Here is a 13,389-nt window from a genome sequence, read left to right on the forward strand (position 1 = left end):
AACATGTTCTTATTTAAGAGTACTTTTCAAGGCGAATGTTGAAGAGGCAGAATGATGAATTTGATCAATATAAGCTCAGCATAAGATACTAAAACGTCTATGTATGCAGAGTGTTTGGTGTTATTACCCTCTGAGAAATGGAAGAGGAATGTATGTAAGCAGCTTTTTGCAGCATCTGGGCACAGACTAAATATAACAACTGGCTGTGTTTCTGCTGGTTTGCAATTTCAGCCTGAAACTTAACCGAAGATGCATAAACACACTGTCAGATTTATTACCATGCAATATTTGTCAAACACAATTTAAAGCTTTATGAGGGTCAAACAATCCTAATGGAGGAAATCTGTCATTTGCTAGTAACTTAAAGTTAATGTATGATGCTCATTACTGACCTTATCATGACCTCATTCAAAGTTTTTCCTTTTATGATGCTCCTTACTGACCTTATCATGACCTCATTCAAAGTTTTTCCTTTTATGTTTGTTATGTTTTATGTTACTTTTATGGAGTAATATATTTCCTACAGAAAGGCCTTAAAGTTTGGTTGTACTGTAAAAAATATTGAATACTCTAATTAAAAAGTACTTGTTGTAGTTCTTTCTCAACTTCTTACAGTGCACTGAAATTCCTCCCTTGCCTCAGTTTGGACTTGTAGCATGAAACCTCTCTGCACTCTCTACCACCTTTGTGAGAAACCCTTTATGTCATTCGAACTGGTTTCCTGTTACTACTTCACAGAGTTTGTAAATCAGAGTGAGAAACTGTTTCCCGTTCACCACTTGAGCAGTTTGCAGTAGAACTGGGGTCCAAAAAATTGAACTTGTAAAACCAAGGTCAGTTAATGATCTTTCCACTTGCAGGATTCAGGTGTGACACGATTTCGATTGTAAGCTGAGACCCTGAAGTTGTGAAACCAAACGTGGCTTGTGTGTCGTGTTTGCCCCTGATAGTAAAACAGTAATAATAATAATGCAATAATGCCGATTGGAGTCCAGATGCAGTTTCTGGATTTTTTGGAGGATGTTTCAGGCCATGTTTCCCTAAGAATAGAAGCTAATCCAAATTGAGCTGTGCTGCTTGACAATGAGGTAATTAAAATAATATTTGTGAGGACAACACTTGATTAAGCCTTGGGCCTGTAATGACATTTATTTTGATTGATGTCCTCTGGACACATAATAAGGCTCCTTGTTTTGGGATCAGACTACTGTAGAAATGTCTTATTATGGACAATTGTTACACCAGGACACGCTCACATATTGGACAGCATAATACAGTGATTCAGTGTTGGCGAGATTTACTCTGTGTTCTTGAGAATATCCAGTAAATATTACTGACACATCATCTGCAAATGTTTACCCAGATTGCCTTGGTGCTTTGGTGTAACCGTACAAATTTTCCCAAAAAAGGGATATTCCTGGGAATTTACAAAGAATATTAACTTTATTTTTACGGTTTTCTTCATGATAACAGGCAACGAGGATGGAATGTAATGGAGAAGGGTCCAACTATAATGTTTCTTTTTTTATGTTCACCTACTGGTTGTTTAAAACGGGATGATTTAAAGAAATAAACAATTGAGAAAGGTTTGTCTTCCTTCCAAGCTTGGCTGCACAGTAACCGGGAAGATTTCAGGATGTTGCATCAAGTCAAAATGACTCATTTAAATCATTTGTTTATCTATTGTAGGCTGTGCTCCATGCTTTGGAGGGTTTTTTTTTTTCAAACTGTGCAAAACCTCAGTAGAAACTGGACAACATATCCCTGTCAGCCTATACACCTCTAGGTGTATACAGTGACCCTCGGACACTTTAAACCTCAAGCATCGTGACCCCTCGACCTCGTCTCAAGTCAGTGCAGGTGGTATGTGGGTCAGGGTTATATAGGTCGCCGACAGCCAATTGCATCGCTCTAGTGTGCTGTGCACACTCAGGGCATGCGTTCACCATCAGTCTCACACCTGGCTCAGTACATATGTAAACACACACACTGTTGCTACGGGCCTGCAGCTGACCCTGGAACCCATCACGAACCACTGCAGTGAATTTACAGGCAGCCAAGAGGAGAACTAAGGTTGCGTGTTTCATCTTTTACTCTAAATGTGTTTTTTAAAATGTGCTCAGGGCTTGTTAGATTAGTAGCAGATTAATACATTCTTCTGAGCTGGTCTGTTTTTACCAACCGCTGCCCATTCGCTCCTGTTCCCTCGAACTTTGACCCCAAGCAGCCTCGCAGCATGAACGATGGAATGAAATCTGGCAAATGGGTCTCTCTACTGTTTTCCTCTTTTCCACCCAACCTGTTTCCTGATCTGAATTAAACCTGCTCCGGTGGGATCCCTCCTGACGTTTTTCACAGGAACCTCCAGGGTCCTGCGGCGCACTTACATAAGTTCTGAATGAGGCTGCGTTCACTGTCCCAGTACCCCTTCCCATAATCCATCAGAGCTAAGTTAAGATTCTCAGGAGATGAGTTAACATAACTGTGGAACCAGTGTTATGTCAGACGTAAATTCAGAAAGGGGAAACTAGGCTTCTTAGATGGAGTCCAAGCTGCTCCATAACAGGATGTGTACGAGTTTCGAGTTTAATTTGATCTTACAACAATGTGCAACTTCAACTGCAGCCCAGTAAGCATGACTAGGCTAATTTCTAAAAAAGGATTGCAAAGAATTGGCTATGTGACTTGAAGTTGAACTCAGAAAACAACCTAATAACTTATATGCATGACAACTTTATACACATATGAAAAAAAGGAAGCTAGTAGTTTATACCCTTTATTTTATCTTGACATAAAGGTATTTTTCATCACAGGAAAAAAAAAAACTGACAAGGTGGACTCACTACATTCAGACACTTCACTGCTTTTCAGGGAATATAAAAAAAAAGGTTTATGTACAAGTGGAGAAATATCTGCGTTCATAGTGTTGGATGTCGCTGCACGTCAGACCTGCTCGCCCAGGTCCAAAATACGAAACTTGTCTAGATTATAGAAGCAGGCCTTGACAACTCTCCCGCCGAAATAACGTCCGTTCAGATCCACCACAGCTGCAAAGAGAGAGAGAGAGGAGGGTATGGTCAGACTGTATGAAGGTAACCCCAAAATGTCTTTCTCCACACACTCTGACTGGGCATGCAAAGACATTTTACATAAAGGTCTGTGAGTTATTAATCTGCCTGATCAACTGGTGATTTCCTCAGTGTCCCCGAATGCCCTCTACAAGCCTCTGTGAAGTGGCTTTAACATGCATGAGTTCACACAGCAGGGTGTCAGTAAACAGAGACATGCAAGCTACTTTTTTTTGTGTGAACAATGCTGTTGTGTCTGTCACTGGGGCGACTTGCTGAGAATTTAACTGTGTATGTGCAATGCATTGTGGTCGTTTTCCTGCTACTGTGGGTGTAGAAACTGGTCTCTGTATGACTTAACAGTTCAGTTCTTAGGGATTTGTATGATTGTTGAATAAATGGGTTTCACATTCACAATGTTGACATTTAGGCCTGTCACAATAATTACCAACTTATTGTACAAAAACGTAACATCATCATGTCTATATATGGACTTATCGTATGATACATGGACATGACCTTGATCTTTTTTTTTAACCTCAATATTGCCACACTTCACATTAGCAGCTAAGAGGCTATTCATGTCACATTGGCTAAGCAAGTAGTGTCCTCCATTCCTCACTGTGCACGTCCTGAGTGGAGACTGCAGAAGCGAGTGTTGCCGCTTATATGGAGCATATATAGCACCCACTCTCCAATCCCACCCCCTTGCATTATTATGCTGTTATGTTATCATATAAGTGGTATAAAATAATCTTCAAATGACAATAATATCGTTTATCACAATTATTTCTGAGCCAATATATCCTCCAACAAAAGTAGTTATCGTGACAGGTCTACTGACATTAGAATCATGGATGGTTGATGCTTCAATACTGTTCATTCATTGGCTAACTCTAATCCTCTTTTAATTTTATTCTTTAACATAGAGAAAAATGCTGTTTTAGGCAGATTTTTGACAGTTTCAATTATTTTGCCGTGAATTTTTTCACCTCCAAAGCAGTGAGAACATCTGTCATGCTGTGTGAAGAAATGCTTTGATTCATGAGGAACAAACTGTTGTGACCAGAAGATAAAGTGATGCTAACAGTTTGCCCCCCCCCCCCTTCAAAGTACCAGCGATAAAAGTCCTGGAAAGAAAAACAACATTGCTTTGGCTCTCTTGCTCGTACCACTCCGGGAGAGTGAGAAAAACATGAGCGGTGTCATTCCCAGAACTCTCATCTGTTTACATCTTCTGAGGCGACATATAGATGCTGTCCTGAAGTCCGACTCCTCACACTTCAGGACAGATACACAGCACTATTTCTGTTCTGACCTTATCAATGAACATCACAATGTTTGTGTGTGTACTCTCAGTCCAGTGATGGCTCTAATCCCCCCCCCCCCCCCCCCTCCCCCTGAAGGACACTTGCTGGCTGCAGTCAGCACATTTCATGCCACATGTCACAGTACTTCTTATTCAAAAACTACATGGTGTGCCAAACAAAGTGTGTGTACTTTGCAATGTAGTGATTAAACTGTGTGAGCCCTAATCAGATTGAGATTGAGTATCGAGACAGTACAATAAAATTCTCCTACTTTTACAATCAGACAAAATCTAAACTTTTCCTCCTGGCAGCGGTTATCTTGTTTCAGCATCATCATCGTGGTCGTCATGGTGGTGACACTTTTATATAATTTCTTTGAGCGTCTGTCCTGCTTTCTGACAGCTGTGATGTAAGCGCGGTTGGGTTGCTGGGCCGCGTATGATGTAACACCTCAGGGAGCAGAGTCTCACCTTGTTTCTGATCTGGGCCGACCCAATTAATTACCCACATTCACCCACATTAATAGGGCAGTTATACAAGAGTGGGAGGAAAGTGACGCCATTATATAAAGTTGATCTTCAACAAATGCTAACATATGCAGACACAATTCTATGTGTCAAATATTGATTTCTTCTATGAGTTAAACTATAAGCAGAGGCCTCATTCAGGGTTTTGCACATACAACAAGTAAACACTGACCTTTGATGGCTGACTCCACCCTCTCGAATTCCAAAAATATCCTGACCGCTTCATCGTCGTGCACTTCCGCGATCTGAGAAGCAAAGTGTTTGTTTGTGTGATTGTTCAGCTTCCGATTCATAAACAGCTCCGTTAACTTTGTCTCATCGAAGCTTATTGTACGAATCTCTCACCTCAAAAATGACACATTTCACCACTTTGCCGTATTTCTCGCACTCTTCTTTCGTCTCTCCCTCCAGGTCTTCGTCCACCTCTCCTGGGCCCACCATGTTCTAACCAGAACAAACACACAGGTCTTAATTAAATAAATTCATTATGTACAAGTTTAATGCACTAAAAAATACATTGACTTCTGTTTTCTTACTTAATTAAGACATAAATGTAAAAAGTGCAATGAAAATGCATTACTATTATTATAAAATCCAGCTCATTCTGAAATTAGTTCAACTCATGCTAGGTTATTATTACAATTTCAAGAGTCAGGTGATACTTTATGATAGGTTTTTTCACCATGTTTTCCTGTTTTAAAACATGTGTGATCACTTTTGCCAAATAAACTGTAAAACAGACATCATTAGGATTACTTTTTCATGTTAGTCAGTGGCACTGATCCAATCAAAAAATCTGGATTTCAATTTTTCCCCTTAAAACTGTTTTGCAGATGTGGTTAGCATCAATATATTTGCAGCATAGCAGCCCCAAAAATATGCACTTGTTGTGTGAAGCAGCGCCTTTTCTCTTTGTTCTTTGGAGGTTTTTATTTATGATATTACAGAAGTTCCTGATTGTACATAGCTTCAGACGTACCCTCAGCAGGACCACCTTGGTTGGGTTTTTGAGGATCTCTGTTAGCGGGTTCGCATCAGACTTCTTGGAGGAGTCGGCTAGTTGGATGGAAACAGAATGAAAAAGGTTATGAGTGTGTGTGTGTGTGTGTGTGTGTGTGTGTGTGTGTGTGTGTGTGTGTGTGTGTGTGTGTGTGTGTGTGTGTGTATTTTTCCCCTCCAAAACACAACTGACAAGCTGCCGTTGAACTGGATGAAGTAACTGGAACAGGTTTAACAATAAGTTCTATCATATCTTGTTGTATTGTTCAAGGCGAGGAGCTGAATTCAATACACATGATAACTGTAACTATTTAGCCCTTTGTTATAAAAGCTGCAGGAAAAAAACCACTGTGCTATTATAGCTGAGTGCATGTGATATCTACTGTTTCTGTCACGTCTGGCTGTTTTTTTTTCTCCATATCTTAAGGTCAGGAACTCTAAATGGGTCACCTAAGTGGAAAAACATTCCTAAAAAACTGATTAAGCAGAAGAGGAATGAACAGTGGAGATATACACTTGATACATATTACATCTTAACTTATCAGCTCGTCCCTCTAGTCACTTACACAATAATACAGTGGTCCCTAAACTGAGAATCAGGGGACGTGAAGTGTCCATTCCAATTACAGAACATTGTGAGAAGGTCTAAAAATGACTCTTTTCTCATCTAAACTCTCATTCTGTACTGAGCGTTGCTGATAACAAAAGCTTCCTGCTGATTGGCTGCCAAAAAAAACCCTCGACTAACAGCTGAAGCAAAGTAGTGATGAAACTGGTGTCCAACAGTGACATCTAGTGGCCAAAATAAACAAGGTGACTCACTGTATTCAGTCTAGAGGCAAAAATCTATGTTGTTACCCTGCTTTATCTCTAGTCCATGAGCACATAGACCAGGCACGTCCAAACTATTCCATAAAGGGTTGTGTGCCTACAAGTTTTTGTGCACAATTCGACCAATCAGCTATCTGAAGGCTGAGATCAGTTGATTAAATGAGTCAAGCCTGGTTTGCTCCTGCTTGGTTGCAATGAAAACCTGCAGCCACATGAACCCTTTAGATAGATAGATAGATAGATAGATAGATAGATAGATAGATAGATAGATAGATAGATAGATAGATAGATAGATAGATAGATAGATAGATAGATAGATAGATAGATAGATAGATAGATAGATAGATAGATAGATAGATAGATATACTTTATTGATCCCAAGCTGGGAAATTACATGGACTAGTTTGGACACTTCTGCCTTAGACGTTTCACCTCTAAGGTCAAAGTCAGTGCAGCTCATAAACAACTTGTTCTCATGTGACTGAAGACATGAACAGGTTTAAAGAATCAGAAAAAAAGGTCAAGTGCAAAAGTTAAACTTTGACTAGACGCAGGCAAGTTTGAATTAGTAGCAAAGCTGTTAGAGAGTGAATATATATTTGAGCAGAGGGCATTTAAAACCACTCTGCATAAAAAGTACCAAAACATTCAAAAATGAAAGCAGATTGTAGCATTGGAAGAAATGTTGCATAAAAAACATGAAGTGTGGGCATTACTAACACATCCAGCAGAAAGACTCTCATTGGAAAGGAAGGTTTGTGTGGTATTTGAATAGATATAATGCTGCTGCTCGATATGGTAACTGAGTATGGAAATACATTTAAAAAAACTAAGGTTTACAAAAGTCTGAGACCACACTGAAAATCTCTCATATTTTCATGAAAACTTGGAAATATTTAGAAAGTTTGAGGATTCAGAAACATTTAAAAACACAAGAAGTTCTGACACTATTTCTACATCAGCAATCAAATTTAAGCTTATTTGTAGCATTGAACAATTTGGTTTCTTTATATGAAAGGTCAAATTTCTATGAGTTGTATCCCTTTCATTGAAGTATATGTTCAAATGACACTCAGGTGGATTTGATCTACTCATCAGAGGCTCGTTCAAGTCGACTCAACTTGCAGCCAGTGTTCACGTTATTGATATGTCTGTGCATCAAGTTTCCAGCAGGTCATTGCTCACTAAGTAGCATAGTGATAGTGGGAAACATGACCTAAGTGAAAGTGTCAGAAGTCAAAATGTTATTCTCAATGAAAAAAATGTTATTCTCCTTATCACATCAAGGCTCGACTAAAGGTTGCTGAGGGAATGCAAGACTCAAATCAGCATAAGTGCTGTCAAAAGAAGGCTGTGTTGTAGTGATCTCAGAGAACCAGCAGCAGTTTCTAAACCCCTTCTCAGGAGAGGAAACAAGGCCAAGAAATACGAGCATTACAGACTAACTGACCGATTGAGAATGAAAATGAAACCATAGTGTATGAAACTAAGTGAAACATGTCTGCAGCGAACTGACTCCACCCTTTGACTTTCCTCCACAGTTACGTGACTTGAGCTTGAGTGCATGTTGTTTTTAATCAAATTGATAATCTCATATCATTTGTAATTTAAAAAAAAATAGGACTTCATTCCAAACAAATGCAAAATATTAGTATTTTAACTGGTGGTCTCAGACTTCTCGACCTCACTGTATGTGGATAAAACACATGCAAACACACACAGACACACAATGTGTGTATGGGAGAGAGAAAAATGGGAGTGGAGGCCAACCTGCAGAGCCTACGCCTGAAGTCTCAGCAGCACCTGATAGACTGGACCCTGCTGCTCAGTCACACACACACACACACACACACACACACACACACGCCCGCACACAAACACACACACACACACACACGCACAAAATGAAAAAATACAAAAGATGTGCAAACAAAGTCACTTTACAACATCTCACAGATGCTAGAATGACAGTATTGGGATGTCTGTGACAGGAGCACTGGAGACGATACGAGCAAAGATCTCTTCCCATGCAGCTGACATTAAAAAAAAAGACATCAAGAGATAAAAATCAAGCAAATTGAAAAGGTGGGAAAAAGTGGATGAAGAAAAAAAGAGTGCAGCATATCAAGCATTGATCGAGAAAATATTAACATTAAAAAGAAGGCAGCAGAGGGTGTAGTTACGTTTTTCTGCGGCGTCGCCTATGATGATCTTCCCGCCTCTCTTGCTGGTCTTCTCCACAGACAGCGCCGTGCTGAGGCCCTGCTCGTGCTTCCCCAGGCCCTGACCTTCTTTAAAGCCGTACTTCTGCATGATTTTATGGGCCACGGTGCCTCTGTGGGAGAAAAAGGAGGCTTCGAATTGAAGAAACGTGACTCGATATTAAAAAGTGGTTTGTCCACGCTGTAATTTGCACAGCAGATAAAGTGTGTGTATATCCAACACACCCCATGTTGGCCAGGAAGGAGCTGGTTGGCCCAGGCGGTGAACGCGGCCGTTCTAAGTCCTCGTACATAGGTGGAGGGATGGCAGCCTTTGAGCCTCTGGCAGGGCGACCTTCTTCCTCAAAGGGGTACGTAACGGAGCCTTATGCAGAAACACAGAACCACTATTGACATGTAGTGCAGCACTGATAACTGGAAGTACTTAATAATAATAATAATAATATTAATAATAAGTAATATAAATAATAATTATTCTAATGTCTTTCTTTTTATCCTGTGCCGTTTTGTATTAATTATGCAGCTGTATTTGGTTTACTTCCTTTTTACTTGTTAAAAAATATTTTAATCTCATACTTTCACAAAAGCCCTTCTAGGGACAGGTGTTGCAAATTAGCATTCGCTGTAAACACTGTGATACTTGCATCACACAACTGTCTGTGTATGTATCTCGTATCTGTCCCTATTAAATAAACCATAATAGTTTCATAGTTTTGAGAAGAAGATTTATTTTAGGCATTGTAGCACAATTTAAACTGACATTGTTGTGCCTCATCACTTCTGCTACTTTAACAATACAGTTTCTCCACTAAAAATTGAAAAATAAATAGAAAATGAAGAAAATGAAGAAGCCTGTCTTTGATTTTCTTGATTTGATTTGGCACTGAAATTGATGCAGTTTTAGTGTAAACAACGCTGCCCTCTGCTGTGCTGAGCAAATTGTTCTGCTTGCACATTAATGATGTTTTCCTTTCTTTTATAGTATACACTTTTATGGGTTGTATTATCTTCTGTATTATCTTTTTTACACTTATATGTCCACATGTAAATACGGAATGGGATTGACCCATTCCGTATGGACTGGACTCCGTGACTGCCAGGTGACCTGGGCGACTATATATGAAGAAGATATTGATATTATATTGATACCCCTTTAAACTATTCCTGCATTGGGAGCTACAGCGTGCAGCTTTCTTCTGCCTTTACAGATTTAGTCCATCACCTGTTTTGTTTGTTCCGGATGTGTGCGTCTACTACACAACTTTTTCTGCTGCTAATTAATCAAACTATTTTGGTCACTCAGGATATGGTAAAAATGTATCATCTAAATAAATCCTAACATAACAAGTTTATTTTTCGAGCTGAGAGGCGGACAGCTTTTCCTAATGCTGTTACCATGTGTTTATGTTTAAACTCAATAGAGCACTGTTTCACCTAAGAGGCCCTGTCTTATTTACCGTCTCTGTCCACGAGTGATGAAGGAGGGGCGATGGCTGCTCCGCCCATACCTGAGACAGAGAGAGAGAGAGACAGAAACACATACACAGAGGCTTATGCGTAAAACAAGCAAAATTCCACATTATTATGTAACTCAGTGATGCTTTTGGTTTTTAAATTAGATAATGATAAACAGGAGCCTTCAGACTGTAACACAAGACTCTATTACTGTTTAAACATCTACTTTGGCTTTGAAATTAACTTGAATTGTTAATCTGTGTCAAAACAATTACAGCCACTGTCATTCACTATTAAAGGTACTAAATGTGTAATAATGATGCCCAAGCTGTCTAGAATACTCACCTCGTTTCCTCCGCTCTTTCTCGTAGTCCTCATCCTCGTCTGAGTCGCCCTCTGCTGCCGGGAACCGAGAGAAACCACTTGGAGCGCCGCCTTCGTGCCTGTCTTTTCTTTTCCTGCAACATGCATGCAGACACAGAGATATAAAACAGCAATCCTGTGTTTCTCCAAAAATTGAGGACAATTAACTTTGTCTCTCTCTAGTTTACTACAATTTACTGATACATTAAAAATTACTAAACTCCGAGGAACTTTTTTGGGTTTGGAAGACTGCATCAAAAGGTCCCTTCTGCTGGTTTTGATCAGTCTGTGTACGTCCGTACTTTTCTCTCTCTTCTATCTCCTTCTGCCGCTCCTGCTCTCTCTGCCGCTGTCGCTCTTCTCGGTGTCGCTTCACCACCTTCTCGTAGTCGTTGGGGAACATTGGGTCATACTCGTCTGCCAGCGGGATGAGCACGTCTCCAGATGAGAAACCACTGGGCACGGTGTCCTTAGGGAACCAAAGACACACAGGAAGTCCTCGATATGGGAATCCACAAGCTCACACAGAGCTCTGCATCATACTACATCTTTAAGATCCAGCTGAATCAAGTCAAAACAATTTAAAATAAAAAATCTCACTGCTTAAAACAATCTAATGATTTTATAAATGTACAACATGTGGATTTTATTCATTGTGATGAGCAGGTTCATTGAATAAGACAGACCTTGAGTCCAGCAGCAGCATGTGGAGGAGTGTCTATGATCTGTCGCTCATCACTGGAGCCGCTTCTCTTCAGATCAATGACAGGAGCCAGCACAGTGGTCTGCTTCATACGCTGAGTCTACACACACGCGCACACACGCGCACACACGCGCACACACACACACACACACACACACACACACACACACACAAAACACTGAATATATGCAGATTGGGTTTACAGTTTTTACCCTTCCACTCATGACACACATTATTATTCAAAGCAGAGAGAAAACGTGTCTGCTCAGAATTGTTTCACTGCCTTGAATCACAACTACAAGAGTGCCACTACCCTACATCTCCTTTTGGACGTGCTGAACAGACTTGTGACAGTTGTGTTTACTGCCACAGAAAAGGAAATTGTGATATAGATTATTTCTATTCTGAGTTATATATCTTCTCTCGCGGGATCGCCTTTTAATGTAATATATCGTGAGTTCATCTTTGAATCTCAGCCCTACTCTACACTGTGTCATGCAATCCTGTATTTAACCAGTCTAGTGTATGTTATAATGCTCTTTGCATATGCCTACCTTGGCCTGGGTCAGAGCCGCCTTCTTCACCTTCAGCTGGGACTGCAGCAGCTTGAAGTTCTTGGACCAGCCTTCGGTCTTGGTGTCATTGGCTGCCACACCGAGGTCATCATACAGCGACATGGCTGCCAGTCAAAGCCTCTGTTACCTACTAACACAAAACTTCATTTAATTTAATATAAACCGGCATAATAAACATCATTTAGTCTACAATACCTGATAGAAACTGAGGTAGTAACTTAGCAGCAGCCGCATTGCATCATTTTGTAGGGTAACCGGCTTCTATTTAACTTCATACCAAGCACATCAGGAGAAAACGGTGTTTTGGTTTAACGAGACTGTTAACTGGTGACTTTGTGATGGTGGTGTGTTAAAAAGCTTTAAATTAGATTAAATGTGATATTCAATGCAGTATATATAAATGCAAATTCGTGTGGTCCTTTTTCTCCTTCATTACGTAAATCAAACAGTTTCACCATCAAGAAGCATCGCATTTTTACAACTTACTTTTAATGTAGGAGAAATATAGATACGCTAAGCAGCTAGCATCTGATGAAGAATTAGATATTATACAGGTTTACTGGTTGAATATGGGCTACTTTCCGACTGAGGATAACTGTATTAATTCACAACACTGTCAACTTATAGGCTAAGGTTTGTTTTCCACATTATAAAAAGCATTAGGAAAAGTGAATGCGTCTTGCTCAACACAATGTAACTTACGTAAAGGTTCAGCCTAGATATGAAGTACATATTACTATGTATTTAAAATTAATTGAATTAAAGAAATTAATGCTTTAAGAAGGACATGTGTGTGTTCTGTTGGTGTTTTTTTTTACGAGCAATCATTGCGGCTTAAAGTCATCATTTAACACGGTCTCCAGCTAACCCGTAACACCGGCTACTAGCTGACATTAGCTAATGCTAACATGGCTACTTTACTAAATGTTCCTGAGCGAATAATGTTCATGACGAACATTAGAGTATTGTAGCTTGTTTTCAACTTACCAGTGTTACACTTATCTGGACATTAACTAAATTAAAGAGACTGTATTATAAAAAAGGTTCAAGAGCACATTTGATACAGCTCCTTGCTGCCCGTGGCGGAAAGCAGCAGCACAACAACACAACTATCTCACCCAATTAAGAGAGACAGTCAACGACATTTAGCGATATTTTACGCTCTTGCGCCACCTAGCTGTCGGCTGTCTTACTTTTGCTTGCTCCGGTAATATCTGTATGTAACCTGCGCGTCTCCTTCGTCTCGTAAAAATAGGTGATGCATTTGTGCTGTGCTGCTATCCGTGTTTGAATAATAGTGTAAGCACTTTTGTTGGAGTGACATAAAAAAATATGG

The 13,389-nt window shown here is 39.9% G+C and overlaps 2 protein-coding genes across 4 annotated transcripts in view; one reads left to right on the forward strand and one right to left on the reverse strand.

The window, feature by feature from the left end:
- Nucleotides 1-13,389, forward strand: part of optn (optineurin) — a 413,618-nt gene that overhangs the window by 261,230 nt on the left and 138,999 nt on the right. The window lies entirely within an intron of this gene.
- On the reverse strand, nucleotides 2,764-13,150 carry rbm17 (RNA binding motif protein 17). Of its 3 annotated transcripts, none has more exons than XM_062444058.1 (13): nucleotides 13,041-13,150; nucleotides 12,033-12,180; nucleotides 11,462-11,578; nucleotides 10,997-11,244; nucleotides 10,758-10,870; nucleotides 10,415-10,465; nucleotides 9,183-9,321; nucleotides 8,919-9,070; nucleotides 8,506-8,556; nucleotides 5,885-5,961; nucleotides 5,251-5,349; nucleotides 5,078-5,150; nucleotides 2,764-3,047 (listed from the first exon to the last, which is right to left on the reverse strand). In XM_062444058.1, the coding sequence occupies exons 2-13, from the start codon at nucleotides 12,153-12,155 to the stop codon at nucleotides 2,944-2,946; spliced, it is 1,347 nt and encodes a 448-aa protein (XP_062300042.1). In that variant the 5' UTR covers nucleotides 12,156-12,180; nucleotides 13,041-13,150; the 3' UTR covers nucleotides 2,764-2,943. The 3 variants fall into 3 exon arrangements, with proteins under 3 accessions (XP_062300042.1, XP_062300043.1, XP_062300041.1); XM_062444059.1 differs by having other exon boundaries at nucleotides 11,078-11,244; nucleotides 12,033-12,183; nucleotides 13,041-13,132; XM_062444057.1 differs by having other exon boundaries at nucleotides 12,033-12,183; nucleotides 13,041-13,132.

The sequence above is a fragment of the Scomber scombrus genome, chromosome 22 (assembly GCF_963691925.1).
Source record: "Scomber scombrus chromosome 22, fScoSco1.1, whole genome shotgun sequence".
NCBI lineage: Eukaryota > Metazoa > Chordata > Actinopteri > Scombriformes > Scombridae > Scomber > Scomber scombrus.